This window comes from Cavia porcellus, unplaced genomic scaffold (assembly GCF_034190915.1).
Source record: "Cavia porcellus strain 051 isolate PalLab524CR breed Dunkin Hartley unplaced genomic scaffold, mCavPor4.1 scaffold_4, whole genome shotgun sequence".
Taxonomy (NCBI): domain Eukaryota; kingdom Metazoa; phylum Chordata; class Mammalia; order Rodentia; family Caviidae; genus Cavia; species Cavia porcellus.
In genome coordinates, this window is record NW_026947487.1 from 99568997 (window position 1) to 99588914 (window position 19918).

A 19918-nucleotide genomic window follows, 5' to 3' on the forward strand; every position below is an offset into this window, starting at 1 on the left:
GGGAACGGAAGCGGAAGTGGCGGCGGCGCCGGCCTGGCCAGGCCTGGCTCAGGGGAGGCGGCCGGCGGTCGCGATGGCGGAGGCCGGGTCGCAGGCTCCGCCGCCCCCAGGAACCCCAAGCCGGCACGAGAAGAGCCTGGGACTTCTCACCACCAAGTTCGTGTCACTTCTACAGGAGGCCAAGGACGGCGTGCTTGACCTCAAGCTGGTGCGGCCTGGGCTAAAGGGGCGACATGGGGAATAGTGGGCCAGGCCTTGGCCGGTAGCGTGAACCTCCAGGGCAGCCCCGCTGAGTCCTTCCAGGGACGCCCGCCACCCATGTGCTTTCTCACAGGAAAGAGGCCCGGGGGACTTTTTCATTCATTCGGCTGAAGCTATTGCGTGTCAACTACGTGCCAGACTCGGGGTTGCAGGTGCTGGCCCTCGTGGCCCTTCCTGGCTGGCATGGGGAAAAAAGTATCAGAACACCCAGGTCTCTTTCTGCCCTGCGGTCATGAGCTGCTGTATTGCGGAGATGCTGTGGGTTGGGATCCCGGGAACCCTCTTCTGAGACCACCCCAAGGTAACCGGGATATACCCTAGAGTGGGGCTGAAAAGGCACCACTCTGTTTTGTCTGCCAGGCAGCTGACACCCTAGCTGTGCGCCAGAAACGGCGGATTTATGACATTACCAACGTGTTGGAAGGTATTGGGCTGATCGAGAAAAAATCCAAGAACAGCATCCAGTGGAAGTGAGTGGAACCATATCTGGAAGGGCAGTATGATCTCATACTGCCAGGGAGGGGACGTGGGGTAGAGGGTGCAGGAGACACCAGGGGCCATGGAACCTGGAATTCTCAGCAGTCCCACTCCTCACTCTCTTGGCTTAGGGGCGTGGGGCCAGGTTGCAATACCCGGGAGATTGCTGACAAGCTGATTGAGCTCAAGGCAGAGATCGAAGACCTGCAGCAGCGAGAGCAAGAACTTGACCAGCACAAGGTGTGGGTGCAGCAGAGCATCCGGAATGTCACAGAGGACGTGCAGAACAGCTGATATCCTCCTGGTGGTCCCTGGTCTAGAAGAGTGGGAAAGGGCCTCTCTGATCCAGCAGGCTTTGTTCTGTGGCTCCCTGAGCCTATCCCTCTTGGAAATATGATCCTGCATCCTCTTTCTAGGTTTCAGCTTTAGGCTCCCCCTTCAGAGACCTTCCCTTTTCAGTCTTGACTGTGACCCCTCCTCATGTGTAATCCAGCCACCAGAGCTTTCTCTGAGGGTTTGTATGGTAGACTGCTATCAAAGAATTGGGTCTGCTCCATGGTCTGCCATCTGACACTACATGTAGGGCACTGGCCATTCTCCTTAACCCCCTACACCTTAGCCTACGTGACTCATGAAGACATCTGCAGATGCTTTGCTGGTGAGCAGAGCTTGGGTAGGGGAAAATGGGGGTGGGCCTGGGCTGAGCCACAGCTCTTTGCATTGAGCTTTATGGCCAAGGAATTCCAGCTCTTAAGAGGGTGCCTGAGGCCTGTCCAAAGAAGTACCAGGCAGGGTAAGTCCTTGGTTTGAGTGTCACGTTGTTGGAGGCCAACTACACTCAGATGGTGTGTACATCCTGGGATGGATACTTGGGTTTACCCCACCAGCATTGTACTCTGGCTTTGGTTGTTTGGGTATGAAGGAAGCACAAAGGAAAGAGAGAGAAAGAGAACATTCACGTGCACACACTTTTATATGCAGGGGTCAGCAGCTTCCACTTTCAACCTGGTATTAGTTCAGTTGTGTTGTAGATACAGGAGCTGATCCTTCTCCATTCCATCTTGTATCCCCCAGACTTGTTTTGGGAAAGGAACATTGACCTTGGCCAGAATACCTGTTTCTGGGGATTGGCATCATCAATTGAGGAGTGAGTTGTTCATGGCCAGTGATCTCTCACTTAGCAAGTGTATTTGAGGTTGGATTTCCTGGTCACTGAGACAGGACTATTGGGAGACAGAAGTCTTAGCTCTGCCCCAGCTGCTATCGGGATGACAGATGCCCACTGTCCCTTAGAGACTGTGGCCTCCTATCTTGTACCTGGGGGCAAGCATCTCCATTTTGAGCTCAGATTGAGCCCATGGCTCTGAACCATGTCCTTCTTGTTTTAGGAGACACTCTCCTGGCCATCCGGGCCCCATCAGGCACCAGCCTAGAGGTGCCCATCCCAGAGGTGGGTGCTCAGCCTAGCCAGGCCATGTCAGCTGGTTGTGAGGGCGGGTGCTGGCTGTGGAACCTGATAAGACCAGGGTGGGGCAGGTAGGGGGAAGGCTGGGGCTAGGGGTTATCTAAGAGGATGGGCACCCTGAGTGGGAGAGGACACTGGCCCTGACCCAGAGTGAAGCAAGAGCCACGCCTGCTTGCCGTTCTACTTGTCCCCCATCCCCTACTTCCAGGGTCTCAATGGACAGAAGAAATACCAGATTCATCTGAAGAGTGTGAGTGGCCCCATTGAGGTGCTGCTGGTGAACAAGGAGGCTTGGAGTTCACCACCTGTGGCTGTTCCTGTGCCACCACCTGAGGATCTGCTGCAAAACTCATCTTCTGTTTCTACCCCTCCACCTCTGCCCAAGCCTGCCTTAGCCCAGCCTCAGGAGGCCTCACGTCCAAGCAGTCCCCAGCTGACCACCTCTACTCCTGTTCCTGGAAGCACTGAAGTCCCAGGGGTGGCTGGCCCAGCAGCTGAGGTCACAGGTAAGGCACAGGGGGCAGCTGGTGATGAGCTTATCTTCTGGGGCCCCAGAGGCAGTAGTGTTGTGGAGCACCACAGTCAGAATTGGAAGAGACTGTCAGAGTTGGCTTTGCCCTATTCCCTGCCCCAGCTCCATCCTCCTGCTGTGGCCCTTTAAACAGGGAAGCTGTATGTTTGTAAAGGGGCACTTAGTGTTGCAGTTTCTTCCAGATCTGCCAAGACTCATGTACCCTGATACCCCCTCTTGGACCCTTGTCCATGAGCTTTCCTCCTGTAGACCTTGTTCCCTTCATGGATTCATTTGTAGTTTTTGTCTTCTGGGCTGACTGGTAGTGCCTGATTCCTTGGTCTAGGATCCAGGAATACCATGGATATCCTGGCCACAGGTTCTAGTCCAGCCAGCTTCAGTGACCTGCTTTCTGTCCCCTTGTAACTCGGTTTGGGGATATGATTGCAGTGAGTGGCGGCCCTGAAACTGAGAGCAAGGATGGTGGTGAGCTCAGTTCACTCCCCCTGGGCCCAGCTGTGCTAGACACCCGGCCGCTGCAGTCTTCTGCCCTGTTGGACAGCAGCAGCAGTAGCAGCAGCAGCAGCAGCAGCAGCAGCGCTAGCAGTTCATCCGAACCCAACCCGTCTACCTCCTTTGAGCCCATCAAAGTGGACCCCACAGGCGGTGAGTAATTGCCCTGCTAGGTGCAGCAGGAAGAGTGTAGCCTCAGCCCAGTCCTAGGTCAGACACAGAAACTCCTCTGTTAACGTCTGTGTGATACCAGCCCTCTGTCAGCAAGGTCTTCCTGGCTTCCTGACTGTCTCAAGCCCTTCCTTCTTTGCGGTGTCACTGAGTCTCTCACCTCACAGATACTTGATCCTCCTATGTTCCATCACATCTTTCTTGTCTCCTCTATTTCTAGATTCTTTGAAAGAGTAATCCCTACTCCTGTCCATCTAAGTCTCCTAGTCACCCTCAGATTGAAGTTGGTAGGACCCTGCAGCAGTGCTATTGTTGATGAGGTGCTGAATCCAACAGGTCCCTAAGAGGCTTGGATCTGGTGCTCTTTTGCTCTCTGCTGATACTTGTTCCTTTTTGGGGTTGAATGATGCAGACCTTGCTCTTCTACCTCACTTGCCTTTTTTTTTGTCTTTTTCCTTTTTTAATCGGTCCCGGGGATTGAATTCACAATTGCCTGCTTGCAGGGCAGGCGCTTATGCCGCTGAGCTAAATCTCCAGCCCCACCTCACTTGCTTTTTCCCCCATCTCTTCCTGACGCTTGCTTAAACATTAGCTCTTTATAGGGTTCGGTCTCATTTCACACCTGGAAAAATTCCAGCTCGGGAGAGTCAAATCTCCAGTCTGTCTAGATCTGTTGCCTAATCTCCATACCTCCATCTCCACTGCTGTGGTCTTCATCTTCAGTGAGTGCCTCGTTCCTACATGTCCTAAATGAACCCTTTTCAATCTGCAATTTGCTTTTCCATTTCTGTGGGCACTCCATTGGTCCTAGTCATCCACCCAGGCTTGACACTTGGATGTTACCCCAGTTCTCTCTCCTATTACCTATCCACATTGGCTAAATGAGGTCTAGCTGAGACATCTCTTACTGTCTTGTATCTTCAACACTTAGAATGACCACTGGCCACCTAGATTCTAGACTTCTCAGCATCCTCTTTACTTTTACTGAAAGAATACTCTTTCTGAAAGGTAACCCTGACTATGGCATGTCTCTGTTTAAAAAAGTGCCTTCAGAGCGAGGTGTAGTAGTACACACCTTTAATCCCAGCGCTGCAAAGGCTGAGGCAGGAGGATTAGAAGTTTCAGCACAGGGGCTGGGGATTTAGCTCAGCGGCGCAAGCGCCTGCCTTGCAAGCAGGCAGTCATGAGTTCAATTCCCGGTACCGATAAAAAAGAAAAAGACAAAAAAAAAGTTTCAGCACAGCTTGGGCAATTTAGTGAGACACTGTGTCAAAAAGAAAAAATTTTTTTTGGTACCAGGAATTAAACTTGTGACCTTGCCCTTGCCAGGCAGGCGCTATGCCTCTGGAGTATATTCTTGGCCTTCAAAAATTTGTTCAAGGGCTGGAAATGTAAATTAGTGTGAAGCCTCTGGGTTCAATCCAGAGTGCTGCCCTGCCTCAAAAAGAAACGTGCTTTCATAGCTGGAAAATAGGTCAGTGGTAGAGTGTGTACTTGTGCATGTGTAAAGCCCTGGTTTCAATCCTTAGCACACACGTGCATTCAGTGGCTCCCTAAAGTCTGTTAGGAAAAAAAAATCAGTTCTAAGTTTGGCACATGATGTCACTTATGGTCCTTTTCAGTTTCATTTTCTTCCTATATGTGCTCTCATGATCAAAGACTTATAGTGGCATCACCCTACCAAAGTGTATGCCTTTATCTCTGCCAAGTTAGTTGGTCCAGGATATGGTCTCAGCCTGGTACGTAGCAGGTGCTTGGCAAAGGTGAGAGCAGGTGGCGCATGTTCCATCAGACAGGGCACACAGCTTGGTGAGGAATGGGAGTCTGTTGACCTGCTGCAGTGCCTCTGACATAGAGAGGCTGCACCCATCACCTGTGATGGGTCTTTTGTACACTGGACTCAGCACTGAGTCATTCAGGTATAGCAGAGGAGACCAACAGCCCACAGTTAGGCTTCAGGCAAGGAGTATATTTCCTTAGCTGTGTGGAGGCCCCGGGGATGAATGGTATGGCATCTGAGGCAGTGAGGGATCTTATGGGACCAGGCTGAACCTCTGCCTTGAGTACAGCTTTCTTGTCTTTCAGTTCTTGAACTCCCCAAAGAGCTGTCAGAAATCTTTGACCCTACACGAGGTAGGCCATGTACCACCTTGGGGCCAGGGATAAGGGACATGGCTCATTGAGTGCTATAGCTGGGGGTTTTGCCCTTCTGAGGACCTTATTGTGCTTGGCACCAGGGCAAAGGGTAAAGCAGAATGGGAACCCCTTTCATGGACTTTTTGGGAGACCAGATATAACTGTTCTTTCCATTCTCAGAGTGCATGAGCTCAGAGCTGCTGGAGGAGCTGATGTCCTCAGAAGGTGAGAGCCCAGAGAGAGGGGGAGGTTGGTTGTGGCCAGGGGGTTGGATGGCTGCTGGATGGGGTCTTGGCTCAGGCCCTCAGTCTAGTGCTCTTTGCAGTGTTTGCTCCCCTCCTCCGCCTTTCTCCTCCCCCTGGAGACCACGATTACATCTACAATCTGGACGAGAGTGAAGGTGTCTGTGATCTCTTTGACGTGCCTGTTCTCAACCTCTGACTGATAAGGACATGCTGTGCGTGGCCTGGACCCAGACTGAGCTGGGGATGCCTCCCACCTACTCCTGCATAATTTGAGAGCCACAGACTCCTGGCTTCCCCGGCCTTCCCGCTCTGTACAGTTCTGGCTACACCTCCCACTGCTGCCCTGGCACTGGCACTGTGCTAGCAGAGTGGGGAAAGGGGCTTAGTCCTTTCCACCATGGAGCCAAAGTGTTTGCCTCTCCTTTTCTGGAACCTTCCCCAGCCAGCTGCCACTCAGTGGCATAGACTAGCCAACACCCGCATAGGACAGCTTGTCTAGCCCGTTGCCCTGTTCCTGCAGCCCCCATCCCCACCCCCACCCCCGGGAAGCTTAGGGTAGAGCTGGGCACTCTCCAGCTACCAAGCTAGCTAGCTTCTTTCCTACTTGCTCACCCTACAGCTTCCCCTGGACTTTCCACTTGCCCCCACCCCCACTTTGCCCCTTCTGCTGAGCCCTGAATCCTGGCAACCTACAGGTGGCCTGGGGCAGGGGTGTTAAAGTGGAAATGAGATCTCTAGGAATCTGGACAGGTGGGTCCCTGAGGGTAGGCCCAACCTCCCGATGCTGTCTTATTTCCATTTATTCATTTACTCATATTTAGAGCCATTTACAAAGATTTAGAAAGATTTACAGTAACTGAATGAATTCCTATATAAAGATTATTTTTATACTTTTTGCAGCAAAAGAAAATTGTAATATTTGTACAGTATCCGATTGAATAAAGACCATGCCTAAGGCTATCTCTGATCTGGTTCTTTGGGGCCTCTCCTGGGATAGTGCTGGATTGGTGGCGGGACTGGGTGGGTCTCCTTGCTGGAATGGGAGGTGGGGCAACCTGCCCTCCCTGCCCCCACCTGCTGCACCTTGGCATGGGGCGGGGCTTCTGGTGGGGCGGAGCAGGACAGGCGCCATCCCACTCTCCAGCTCCCAAGACTCCAACCCGGAACTAACCTTGGCTCCCTGGGAAGGCGGCGGCGTCTGGCCACGAGAGGCAACTTCTGGCATTAACTGCGAGGCACCAAGACCAGGTCACAGAGACGCCTTGTCTCTAGAGGCCCCTGAATAGGTGCTCCCTGGGCAGGACGTGGTGCGGCTCCTGGAAAGCGCAGGCACTCACGGCCATCTGGAGCATGGCGCCCCCGCGGAACGTGGTGAAGATTGCTGTCCAGATGCGTGACGCCATCCCGCAGCTCATCCAGTTGGACCAGGTCACTCGGCCTGTCCGGCCCCCGTGCGTCCCGCTGCCCACTTCTAGGTCTTTCCCTTCCCTCTCAGGGCAGCCAACTCTACCCCTCCCTCGGGTTCCCCCATCCAAATAGAATCCCAGTCCCGCTCTATAAATGACAGCTCCATTTGCAGGCAAAGCCCCTGGCCGCTGTGTTGAAGGAGGTGTGCGACGCGTGAGTGTGGAGGACTGGGCCGGGGTGGGGGAGGGGCGGGCGCCGAGGTGCCCCTGGCAGCCTCCCTGAGCTCCGCGCCCTACAGGTGGAGCCTGACTCACTCCCAGCGCTATGCCCTGCAGTTTGCTGACGGGCACAAGAGATATATCACCGAGAATGTGAGTCCCCTCCCCCGCCCCACAGGCCTCCCTATGGATCCTCCGCCCCCCGCCCAGATTCCAAAGACTCATCCTCCTCTTACCCAAATGTGAACTTTCTTTTTCTTGACCCCCAGACCCTCAAGACTATCCAGCTGGCCATTCCTTCTAAGCGCTCATTGACTTGGTTCCCCTTTATCCTCTTTCTTCCAGAACCGTGGGGAGATCAAGAATGGCAGTATCCTGTGTCTCAGCACTGCCCCAGTAATGTCCCTCTTGGCCCCGCCCTTCTTCTGACTGCCCCTCCGCGGTGCCCCTTTCAGTCTGTGGGCCCCCAGCCCCAGGTCTGCAGGCCCTGGCACCAGGCCAGCAGGGCGCCACCTAGTGGACATCTACCCCCTTTCTGTCCAGCCTCCTCATTTCAGTTCCATTCCCACCCTGGCCAGGACCTTGAAGCTGAGCGGCTGTTGGGTGGGCTGCAGAGTGCAAGTCATGAAGGTCGCCGGGAAGCCCTGAAGCATCTCGTCCTGTTGGCCTCAGACATGACTTTTGCCCAGGAGGTCATCAGCCGTGATGGGCTTCAGAGACTGGGCACAATCATTGAGGACGGGGACGAGTGAGCACAGGGGTGTAGTGGACTAGGGGGGACATGATGGGGCTTGGGATCCTGGTCTGGTCCTGCTCAGCCCAGATGTCTCCCCCAATCCCCAGCCTAGGGGAGGTGCTCGCCCTTGGGCTGAGGGCCTTCTTGGAGCTCATGGAGCATGGCGTGGTATCCTGGGAGACACTCAGCATCCCCTTTGTCAGGAAGGTGGGTGGACTTTTCTAAGGGCAGTGGATGGGGGCAGTAGGGCAGCCAGGATCTGACTGTCCATGCTGGCAAGGTGGGGGCAACCCTCCTACCTCTGTCACAGGTGGTGTGCTATGTGAACATGAACCTGATGGATGCCTCTGTGCAGCCTCTGGCCCTCCGGCTGCTGGAGAGTGTGACTTTAAGCAGCCCTGCCCTAGGCCAGCTGGTCAAGAGTGAAGTGCCACTGGATAGGCTGCTGGTGCATCTGCAGGTGTAAGGCTCTGGGCTGGGGTATAGACCAGGGAGCAGGGATGGACCCTGGATGTTCAGTTGAACCCTGCCCACTTCTTTGCATAGGATGAACCAGCAGCTACAAACCAAGGCTATGGCATTACTGACAGCCTTGCTGCAGGGGGCCAGCCATGCTGAACGTAAGGTGAGTGTTCACTCAGTGCCTGGATGGGGAGATGGCAGCTGATGGACATTCTGCTCCACTTGGAGCTAAATCACCTAAGTTCCCTTCCCATCTACCTCAGCAAATGCTGGATTACCTATGGCAAAGGAACCTTCGTCAGTTCATCTACAAGGTAGGAAGGATTGGCCCAGGGAAACCCTACCCATGGTTCCTCTCCCAGCAAGCCCACAGCCCACCTGTCTTCCAGAATATCATCCATAGTGCAGCACCACTGGGTGATGAGATGGCCCATCATCTGTATGTGCTGCAGGCCCTTACACTGGGGCTTTTGGAGCCACGTATGCGGACACCAATTGACCCCTACAGCCAGGTATGTCTTTGGCGAGGACACAGGCAGATGGTGGCTGGGACTTGGCTTTGAATCTGTGTGAGGGACTGGGGTTTGAACTCAGCTCTTCACACATGGTAGGCCAATGCTTCACCACTGAGCTCCAACCCCATCTAGAATATATGATCCCGATATCCTGACACTCTCCCTTACCAACAATGACCCCAGGAACAGCGAGACCAGCTCCAAGCCCTACGCCAGGCTGCATTTGAGTCAGAAGGAGAGTCCTTGGGCACTGGAATGAGTGCTGACCGTCGCCGTTCCCTCTGTGCTCGAGAGTTCCGCAAACTGGGCTTCTCTGTGAGTGACCCCTACCAACATCTCCACCCCAACCTCCCTCAGGCTGTGGATCTAGGAGCTGCAGTCCTGAGCTGCGTGTGCTCCTATCTCCCCACCTGCAGAACAGCAACCCAGCACAGGACCTGGAGCGTGTGCCCCCCGGCCTGCTGGCCCTTGACAACATGCTCTTCTTCTCCAGACAAGCGCCCAGTGCATACAGCCGGGTCAGTGGCAAGTTGGGAAGGAAAGACAGCAACAGCCTGCCTGGGCAGGGTCCCCAGAGGCTTAGCTGAGACTGCCCCATTCTCTGCTCCTGCTATCCTAGTTTGTATTAGAGAACAGCAGTCGGGAAGACAAGCATGAGTGCCCCTTTGCCCGGAGCAGCATCCAGCTGACTTTACTCTTGTGTGAGCTGCTCCATGTTGGGGAACCTTGTGAGTAGGGCTGGGCACAGTGTGTCCAGGGACAGGGGACAGAAGGGCAGAGAGGGCCAGGGGCTTTACACGCTTTCTCCCTGAGCCACTCCTGCCCCCCCACTCCAGGCTCTGAGACAGCCCAGGACTTCTCACCCATGTTCTTCAGCCAAGACCAGAGCTTCCATGAGCTCTTCTGTGTGGCCATCCAGCTGTTGAATAAGACCTGGAAGGAGATGCGGGCCACACAGGAGGATTTTGACAAGGTGAGCGGGATGAGAGCTGGGAAGCCAAGGCAGAGGACTGTTCGGGCAGGGGTCTGGAGCTTGGGCCCTGCACTGAGCTTGAGGTGGCCTCAGGTCATGCAGGTGGTACGGGAGCAGCTGGCCCGAACCCTGGCCCTGAAGCCCACCTCCCTGGAGCTGTTCCGTACCAAGGTGAATGCACTTACCTATGCTGAGGTGCTTCGGCTGCGGCAGACAGAGCGGCTACACCAGGAAGGCACACTGGCTCCTCCCATATTGTGAGTTGCTGGGATAGAGCCGCAGTCCTAGCTTATACCTTCCCAAGTGTCCTGTAGGCCATGTCCCAGGGCCTTCCTGATTAGTGACCCCCCACCTCCCATCCAGGGAGCTGCGGGAGAAGCTAAAGCCAGAGCTCCTGGGCCTAATCCGCCAACAGCGTTTGCTCCGCCTCAGTGAAGGGACACTTTTCCACAAGATCAGCAGCCGAAGACGCCAGGGTCTCTGAGGGGACCAAGGAGGGGTAGGTCATGGCTGGATTGGGGTCCAGGCCCTTTTCATCACGCCTACCCTCTTCCCCATTCTCCACGCAGACAAGCTGTGGTTCTGCTGCTTGTCCCCCAACCACAAGGTGCTTCAGTATGGTGATGTAGAGGAAGGCACTGGCGCACCCACCCCAGAGAACTTGCCTGAGCAGCGTAAGAATGGCAGAGCCACTCTCCCCAGATACCCCATGCCCTGGGGCTGCCTAGGGTCCCAGTGGTCAGCCCAGTCTTCTTCCTGCAGTCCCTGTGGCCGACATCAGGGCACTCCTGACGGGGAAGGACTGCCCCCATGTCCGGGAGAAGGGCTCTGGGAAGCAGAACAAGGTGAGTGCTGTGGAGCAGGGGCTCCTTCCTGCCTGCCCCGTTCGCTGCTAAATGTGTCTGCTGATTGCTTCCCTAGGACCTCTATGAGTTGGCTTTCTCCATCAGCTATGACCGTGGTGAGGAAGAGGCATACCTCAACTTCATTGCCCCCTCCAAACGAGATGTGAGTATCAGGGCCAGGCTGAGTTGGGCTGATGGATGAGGGCACAGATGAGCAGGCCCTCATGACTTGGCCCCATCTGTCCCCAGTTCCACCTATGGACAGATGGGCTGAGTGCCCTGCTGGGTAGCCCCATGGGCAGCGAGCAGACCCGGCTGGATCTAGAGCAGCTGCTGACCATGGAGACCAAGCTGCAGCTGTTGGACCTGGAAAATGTGCCCATCCCTGACCAGCCACCACCTGTGCCCCCACCACCCACCAACTTCAACTTCTGCTATGATTGCACCATTGCTGAACCTTGACTGTGAGGTTAGCCAAGGTTAACTACAGCTGCTGCTGCTGCTGCTACAGTTACAACAGCTGCAAAAGGTGGAAGATAGAGAAGCACAGGCACCCTGAATAGCAAAGGATGCAGCAGAAATAAAGTCTGCTTGGCTCTTTAGGTACTGTGTCAAGCCAGCTCTGAACCTTGTGGGCCAATCCTGTGACAGACAGGGAAAGGCATCCCTTTCTGTCTTCAAACTTAGCTAGTGAATGAAATAAGACATCAGTGGGACCACAGACTTGACAGCTAATTTGGGGCACTGGTGTTCTGAGGCAAGTGGGGCCAGGCGGGAACTATTGCCCTACTGTCTGAGAGGAGTCTTCTGCCTTCTTCAGTTCTGGGCCTGCAGAGAGAGATGGTCTATGGTCTGTGGGCACTAGATCAGGGAGAAGTAGGGTAGGAGGAAATACCCAAATTGATGTCTTCCTGGCTGGCACTGATAGTCTGGAAGCCATGCTTTCAGAAGGCTTCTGATAATCTGATTTTAGTCCCTAACCCTGCTTGACAATGTCCTGTGTCCTCTGTGGGACTTGTAACTTCTGGAGAAAGGCGTGAAGAGAGAGATGTGAAGCTGGGCCTGCTTTCTGCTGAAGGGCAAGTTTTAGATTCCCAAGGGCATCCTCAGTCTGGTGGGAACATCTGGGGTATGTCAACAAGCGGGAATTTTGTGCAGGAAGCCCTGTGTTCAGATTAAAACCCAAATCAAGAGTGTGCATGAGTTGGGAGCTAGATATAGCCAGACTGCCTGAGGACAGAAGTGCCAAGGGCTGTTTGGCTCAGCTAGAAGTCAAGCTGTGACCACAGATTCAGGGGCAAAAATGATCACACCATCCCAGAGGACTCACAGGGAGGTTCCAAGCTGCCTCCACCCTGACTTCCTTCTCCATGCCACTCACACTTCCCAGTTCCTCTGAAACTATGGTTTCACAGCGTTAACCATCAGTCTTTGATGAAATGACCAACTGTTTTAGAGAATGTGCTGGGGTAGCACTTGCCTGTCATCCCTCAGCTACACTTCTGATCCTCAGGCAACCGGTTCCAAGACTTCCCACCACACTTAGAACTGTCTGCTGTTGAGTTCAAGGTAGAAATCAAGAGCAGGGATTCCAAAACCTGTTAAATCTGACAGTACTGTCGGTTCTTCCTCCTCAGTGTCTAGTCCCTTGCCCATGCCAATCTTTAGTCTTGTTCCTCCAATCATCTCAATACTGACTGCTACAGCTGCTTTCCCAAACATAACTTGGATATGATTTCACACACACACACACACACACACACACACACACACACTCTCTCTCTCTCTCTCTCTCTCTCTCTCTCTCTCTCTCTCTCTCTCTCTCTCTCTGTATTCAGTGTGTTCCGAAGTCCTTGGGTACAGTGCAGGTTACCATGATTGAGCACTATGTTGAGCTGGATGGTTTGAATACGTTTTGTGACATAGCCTTGCCAGCTGAGATCCTGTGTCCAAGGTTTGGTTCTTGATCCACGCTGACATCCTCTCTACCCGCCTTCAAGTGCCAGCTCTGGCCGCCCATGTGCACATCCATACCTCTTGCTGCCTGGATTGCTCCCCTTCCCTCCCTTATGCCTGTTTTTCACTGCCTTGATTCCTTCCTTGACCCTGTAGGTCAAGTTCACTGATGTCCTGGCCCCAGATACTTATTTGTACACTGTACATCCTGTGCATTGGACTGTCTGTTGACTTATTTGCCTCCCCAGAACCCAGGAGAGCTTTTGTATCCCTAAATCCCCATGTGAAGCACAGTGCTTACCTATGGGTACCTAAGAGTACCAGCTCACTGCTCCTAGAATTGATGAGCTGATAAATGGATAGTGTGGGAATACATGGAAGACTAGCTGGACAGACTTTGTCAGAGCTGCTTTTGAGAACTCACTCAACTTAGGGGGTTGAGCTGCATGACCTCTAATGACCCTCCCACCCAGTAAAGCTGTGTCCTATTGCTTCCCCTATCCCTTGTCCATTTCAAGACATCCTCACTGAATGAAGCATCATCAGTCAGTTCCTCTGGGGTCTGGCTTGAGACAAAGACCTTTGCATGTCAGGGTGTTATGCAGGGAACGGCCTTGGAGCCTGCTACCATGTGGGGAAGAAGCTGGCACCTGGTTGAGCTAGGCCAGTGTGGAACAGCCCTGAGAACAGTATGGGGGCCCCTGTGGGGAGTATTGGGTCAGTTGAGGTGGGGAGGTGAGGGGGCTGAAGGGAACTTTAGACAAAAGACAAGGTCTGGAAATTTTAATCTAGTTTGGGTTTACAGTAAAATTAATGTGGCTGTTAAAGCTTGGTGCTTGCTGGAACTGGAAGAATGCCCCAAGAGAACAGTTGGAGCACAGAAGGAACTTGTGGCAGCGATGTGTAGCTGGCATTTCCAGGGGTCTGTGGTAGTGACAGGTAGCTGGATAGGCTACTGCCCAGCTGTGGGCAGGAAATCCCCTGGCTGCCTTGGGTTGGTCCCGCCCCCATTCCTAGACAAGGAGTCTATAGCGGAGGGAGGCAAGAGGCACTGGAGCAAACCCCAGGTCCGGAACTCTGCTGCGGTTATGGGGTGAAGGGGGAGCTGCAGGGCTGGATACTGACCTGGCCTCAGAGTGTCAGTGTCAGGTCAGCCCCTCCCACGAAGCGAGACTGGACACATGTCACCTGAGGCAGCTGGGCTTGGAAGCGCCTGACAGCCACCACATTGATACCAGAACACATGGCCACATCCAGTACTCGGAGCTGCTTGCATGCCTGCCTAATGGTGTTCAGCGTTCTGCAGGGAGACCACTAACTGAGTGCCTGACCCACTCTGGGGCCCCAACCCAGCACCGCACTGTGGCTCCATCTGCTGTGCGTCATCAGACATACTTACTGTTCTGTGAGCTGACTGCAGCTGGATAGGTCAAGGTGCTGTAACCTGGGCCAGGACACAGCCGCCTGGGCCCAGCCCTCATCACTGAGGTGGGCGCAGTGACTCAGGGACAAGCGCTCCAGGCTAGGGCAGCCCCTGGCCACAGCCACCAAACCGATGTCTGTGAGCGCTGTCAGCAGGCTCAGTGACAGTTGCCTCAGCTGGGGGAATTGGAGCACCTGCAGGGGTGGGGGTGGAGCCAGTCAATGGAATACCACACTGGACCCAGAACATAAAGCCCCTCTAAGTTCCCTTCCCCATTCAGGGGAGTGACCAGAAGCCAGTAAGAAAGGAATGTTTTTCCAAGTAAAAAGTGGGTTGGACCAATCCCCAGGCTCCAGCCCCAGGACCCTTATCCTATCCACACCTTGGCCAGACTAGCATCAGTCAGCTTGCTGCAGGCTGTGAGGTCCAATTCCTGAAGGTCCTGCAGCATGAGCAGGGAGGGGCCCTGCAGCTTGAGAAAGGGGTTCTCAGGCTCTGAAGCCTGATTCTGCAGCTCTGGGTGCAGCTGTGGGAAGAAACCGCTTCTCAGTCCTTCCTGAATTTGCCTTTAAATATTAGTACAGAGAGACTCAAGAAGCAGAAAGGCAGGATTGGCCAAGGGCTGCCCCACCCTCCCCAACTTCCAGGGTCCTCACCTGAGGACCACATGCAGGTTCCTCAGATGGTTCCTGTAGCCCCAAAAGTCCCCAGTCTTGGAGCTCCTTGCACCAGGCCAGGCGCAGGACTGAGAGGTGGGTGAGGTAGGTGCAGATAGCCTGTATGGTCCGGTTGGTGAGAGCCATGCAGGAAGATAAGTCTAGCACCCTGAGGCTCAGACTCAGTGCTGAGATGACAGAGAGCACTGAGGCATCCTAGGAGGGAGGTGGAGAAGAGAGGTTGGAGCAGCAGCTTGTGCCTGTGCTATGAGGCTTGGCAGGAGTCACTAGCAAGGGGTCTGTCCAGGGTTTCTGTCCCAAGGCAACAGGGAGCTGCCAGAGAGCCCAGGTCCTATGCAAGTTATGAAAGTGTAGAGTGGACAGGATGAGCTGTGGGGGTGGGATGCCTGGAGGAACTGGCTAAAGAACAAAGGCCTATGCTATGGTTGGGGCAGGAAGAATACAAATGGAAATTTCTCAAGCAGCTAGTTGCCTGCCTGCTCCACAGTTTAGTGGGCCAGAGGTGAACAGCCAACCCTCACTGAGCCAATGACATGCACTCCCAACTGTGAGGTGCGGAGGGGCGGGAGTAGGGGGTGGTGAGAGCCGCCACCTGCTAGGAGAAGTCTGGTGGGGGGTAGCAGGAGCTAAGGGCACAGCAGAGGAAGCTGGTTTTAGAAGATGTAGACGGAGCTGTAGAGGAACAGAAACATGGGGCCTGGAGAGCAGCTAAGAGACTTTGCTGCCTGCAGAAGATGGAATGGGCAGATAAGAGATGATGCAAAACACAAGGTTGACGTTTTAAACTCGGTGTGTCCTCGACACAGTGATAGATTGAAGGAATAATCAAATAAAGAATGACTGACGTTTTTAGACAGAGATGCTGTCCAGCAAGACAGTTGCACCCTACAAAGGCTTGGCTTCAGCCAGGAAGTGGCCCTGGTGCTCCCATGTCACATTACCTCCCATAGGCTCTATCTGAATACCCTCTTTGGTGTTCCTTCCCTGCCATTCTTTCCTGTCACCCCCTTCTCCAGCCTTCCTGCATCAGAACACTTGTCCTCAGTGTCCATGCCCAGACTGCAGCAGTCACTTGGCAGTGAGGTATTGGGCCACCTCACAAGCCAGGCCACCCTTGCTGTCTTGGACCTCTGTCTGCTAAGGCCCACAGTGGGGGCCCTGGGGCGGTGTACCAGCACCATCCTCTGTCTAAGGTGCTGTCTTCTTGCAGACTGTGGTTCGAGTTCAGCTGTAACTAGTCCTCCCTGGATGCAAACACTGGGAGTATCTCCCTGCAGCCCAGCTTCCCCAACCTCTAACCTGACAGAAAGGAAGAGGGTGCTGCGCTCACCTTCAATGAAGAACAGTAGGCCAGCCTGAGGGTGGTCAGTGGAGGTGGTGCTCCACGCACTGAATCCAGGGCCTGGGCCAGTCCCTGCCCACTCACCAGGCAGCACTCAACCATGTCCAGGCTCCGCAACTCCTGCAGGCCCCCCAAGGCTCTGCACCCTGCATCTGTCAGCCGCTGCAGCTTCCCCAGATTCAGGCGCTGCAGGTGCCGCAGGCCCCGGCTCACAGCCAAGAGTGCCCCATCAGTCAGTTCTGAGCAGCCACTGAGGTCCAGAGAAGTAAGTCCTGGTTGTTGGTGGCACAGGGTGACCACAGCCTCTGTGGAGAGGTCTCGACAGCTGTGCAAGTTCAGCTCCTGCAGCTGTAGCCTAGCCACCTGACCCAGAGCCTTCAGGGCCTCAGGTGGCAGGCCAGTGCCACTCAGGTCCAGGGCACGCAGTCTTCCTACTCGCTGTTTTATAAACTGGAGCACATTGTGGAAAGAGAGTTTGGAGAAATAGGAGTCCTGAGGGCTGACAGGGTCCTGAGCTGCACCTAGCTGGAAGGTGAGGTGGCAGTAGGCCAAGGAGAGGCACTCCAAATTGGGGACACAGCTGCTGAGCTGGTTGAAGCTGAGGTCACTTAAGTCTCGTAGGCCAGCAAGGTTGAGCTCACAGAGGCCACTTAATGCCTGCCGGACATTCTCTGCTGTCTCAGGCTGAGCCAACAGCATGCCAGATGTGAAGAGGCTATTACAGCCACTGAGGTCAAGGGTGCGCAGGGCTGGGCATTCTAGGATCAGAGCCACAAAGGATTCCTCTGTGGGGCTGCCCCCACCCAGGCACAAGTTCTGGAGGTGTGGGCCTAGGTGGTAGGCAACAGATTGTAGAACCTGCTGTGAGGTATGGGAGCCATCCAAGTTGGTCAGGCTAATGCTGGAGATGCCCCTGAGGCCCAAGCTCTTGATGGCTGGGAGGGAGGCAGAGGACACTGGGATGTTGTATCGAACATTTGCCTGAGGGAAGCAGCAAGCCTGGAGTCAGGTTAGGAAGGGCCCTTCTGTGATGAGGGCCCACTGTGATGTCTTGGGTGGTTAAGGGGGATTCAGGTAAGAAGTGGGGCTAGGGCTGACTGTGGTGGCAGACACCTATAATCTCAGCACTTGGGAGGCTACCCCAGGCTGTATAGAGAGCTCAAGGACAGCCTGAACTACAAAGCAAGACCTTGTCTCCAAAAAAAAAAAAATGTGGGGCTGGGGATTTAGCTCAGCGGCATAAGCGCCTGCCTTGCAAGCGGACAGTCATGAGTTCGATCCCCGGTACCGATAAAAAGGAAAAAGACAAAAAAAAAAAAAAAAAAAAAGAAATTATCAACCAAAAAAAAAAAAAAAAATGTGGAATCCAGGAAGATAGGTCAATCTCGGGTCTGAAGGGAAATGACTGTCAGGGGCAGGCAGGAAGCTCAGTGTAGGACAGGCCTGGATGCTTCAGGAGGGGCAGGGATAGAGTGGGGAGTTAGCATGGTAAGCACAGGAGAACTACGATGTGACCTGAAAGGAGGCCCAGTGCAACCTCCCAAAGGTGGAAGGACAAAGTATACTGCATGCAACCTTTGAGTCTCAAAAGGAAGACCTGAGATCTATAGACCTGGATCCTCCTACTCCAGGAATTTGGCCTTGGCTAAGCACCCAGCACTCTCCACTTTCTAGAGAACATATAAATAGTCCTAAGAACAACAGGAAGTTGGAAGAAGTGAAGCATGTGCCACTCATCACAACTCTCTGTGACCCAGATACCAGATGTCCCATGCACATGAATGTTTGCAAAAATGGACTTTATATGTAATGATGTGTGTGTGTGTGTGTGTGTGTGTGTGTGTGTGTGTGTGTGTGAAATACCTACAGGATTCCCTGGAATTAAGCCCTGAGGATTCCTCTAGCACATCTCTGGAGGGGACATCCGTCTGCCCAGATAAGGAAGGATGGACCAGATGCAAAAAACAAGTCTTGGAGGTGCCAAGATAATTTAACAGGCCCTGATGTACAGGGTCAAGGAGCAAGAATGGGGGTGGTGCATGGTTAGAATGGGGTGGGACCCTGGAGGGAAGCTCAAGGCACAAATTATGGGAATAAGCTGGCTTGTGAAAGAGTCTGCTGAGTCCCCGGGCAAAGAGAGGTAGAACTTTCCCAGATCTTGTGACAGGGGAAGCCCAGAGGAAGTCACTTTGTGCAGAATAAGTTTTTGGGGAAAGGAAGAGAGGGCCTGGATTCTAAAATCCTAGCCCTGTTTCCCAACCTCTTGCTCAGGTTGCAGACAATTGGTACTCAAACAAGGTTCTGTTTTAGGATCATTGTGGTCCTGTTGCAGGAAAGCAAATTCCCCCAAATACCACCTTGTTGGTAACTCCAAAACAAGTCATTGTTCCTTGTTTACATCCCACAGAACAGCACCAAGAAGGAATGAGAAGAGTAGAAGTGATAGATGAAATGGGCTTCTGCAATGTCTTATCAACAGGATTCTCCCAGGAAGCATGGAACCCATTCTTAGGTGTGGATTCTGTGCTAGATAGAAGGGGCTATCCATGGTTGTCATGGTGGGGAGTGTACATAACAGATGGACCCGGCTTGTGATCTCTGTCACACTAATCAGCCATCAGCCAGATTTCCCTTCTAGAGCCCACTTGGATTATGGTCCTTGCCAGTGAGAGGAGCATTCACAATAGATTCCCTCATGAGGGGCTGTGGCCCCAAGAGCCTGGTCCCTGCCTCAGATTTAAGGATAGCTCGAGAAGATCCCAGTGTGGGATGGGGCTGGGAGAGAGAGGGAAAGATCAGAGGACAGGTTGTGAAAAGGAAGGAAAAAGCATGTCTCTAGTCACTGCCAAGCCCTGCATAGCAGATGAATCAGTCTCCTAGTAAGCAACCGAGGGGTACAGTGCTTAGAGCAGCTTGGTTGCCCATGCTGTGCCCACCCCTACCAGTTATATGTGCCTGAGGAACCCAAGAGCCCTGCGGGCTCCAGTTTTGGTAGGGACACTTGCAGGTACTCAATTTCTTTCCCTTCCTCAAAGCCTAAGCAGCCAGGAGTGTTTTTCCCTCCCTATGAATAAGGTTGACAAATAGCCAAAGAAAGGCACTGGCAGTCACCAAGGGGCTAAGCCAGGGCAGCAAAAAGTCATAGAATAAATAGGTAGGGCTGGCCTGAGGGTCATCTGAGAGAGAGGAAGCTTGAGACCACTTCTGGGCCCCCATGATTTTTTTTTTTTTTTTTTTTTTGGTGGGGAGAGAGCAGCCTCTAAACCAGACCTTGGACCTTTTAGAACTTCTAAAGATACAAAAGCCCACTGTGGTTTGCCACCACTATTCGAAGCCATCATTCAGTGGCTTACCCTGCCCCTGAGGTCAGCTGGACATATACCACATGTACGGTCCTAGGAAGAGCTCTTTAAGAATATTCATCTCAGAGCTTGGGATTTAGCTCAGCGGCATAAGTGCCTGCCTGGCAAGTGTGAGGTCATGAGTTCGATCCCCAGTACAAACAAAACAAAACACCCCAAACCAATATTCATTTCTCTGGGTGCACACCAGAAGGCACAAGCAGGGATCCTGGGTTGTAGGCTT

The 19918-nt window shown here is 53.7% G+C and overlaps 3 protein-coding genes across 10 annotated transcripts in view; 2 read left to right on the forward strand and 1 right to left on the reverse strand.

Moving 5' to 3' along the window:
- Positions 1–6739, forward strand: E2f4 (E2F transcription factor 4). Of its 2 annotated transcripts, XM_005004653.4 has the most exons (10): positions 2–208; positions 622–731; positions 870–1031; positions 1353–1396; positions 2127–2188; positions 2412–2709; positions 3165–3380; positions 5484–5531; positions 5715–5759; positions 5860–6739. In XM_005004653.4, exons 1-10 carry the CDS (start codon positions 74–76, stop codon positions 5973–5975), a joined length of 1236 nt encoding a protein of 411 aa, XP_005004710.1. In that variant the 5' UTR covers positions 2–73; the 3' UTR covers positions 5976–6739. The 2 variants fall into 2 exon arrangements, with proteins under 2 accessions (XP_013010407.1, XP_005004710.1); XM_013154953.3 differs by lacking the exon at positions 5484–5531 and having other exon boundaries at positions 1–208.
- The window catches only part of LOC100734543 (F-box/LRR-repeat protein 2), a 23764-nt gene continuing 10407 nt past the window's right edge, over positions 6562–19918 (reverse strand). For 2 of the 7 annotated variants that reach the window (XM_063247494.1, XM_063247495.1), the window contains 5 exons: positions 16322–17314; positions 14971–15186; positions 14697–14840; positions 14291–14508; positions 6562–14191 (listed from right to left, as the gene is read on the reverse strand). In XM_063247494.1, coding sequence (XP_063103564.1) covers positions 14023–14191; positions 14291–14508; positions 14697–14840; positions 14971–15186; positions 16322–17314 — 1740 coding nt within the window. In that variant the 3' untranslated portion in view covers positions 6562–14022. The remainder of the gene's footprint in view (positions 14192–14290; positions 14509–14696; positions 14841–14970; positions 15187–16321; positions 17315–19918) is intronic. The other 5 variants (XM_013154979.3, XM_063247499.1, XM_063247497.1 and 2 more) reach the window with 5 other exon arrangements.
- Positions 7018–11537, forward strand: Elmo3 (engulfment and cell motility 3). The gene is made up of 20 exons (XM_003472025.5): positions 7018–7207; positions 7359–7399; positions 7485–7557; positions 7750–7800; positions 7983–8152; positions 8248–8347; positions 8451–8602; positions 8687–8765; positions 8866–8916; positions 8992–9114; positions 9301–9432; positions 9534–9635; positions 9737–9845; positions 9954–10090; positions 10184–10347; positions 10454–10566; positions 10660–10764; positions 10853–10935; positions 11012–11098; positions 11185–11537. The coding sequence occupies exons 1-20, from the start codon at positions 7130–7132 to the stop codon at positions 11395–11397; spliced, it is 2163 nt and encodes a 720-aa protein (XP_003472073.1). The 5' UTR covers positions 7018–7129; the 3' UTR covers positions 11398–11537.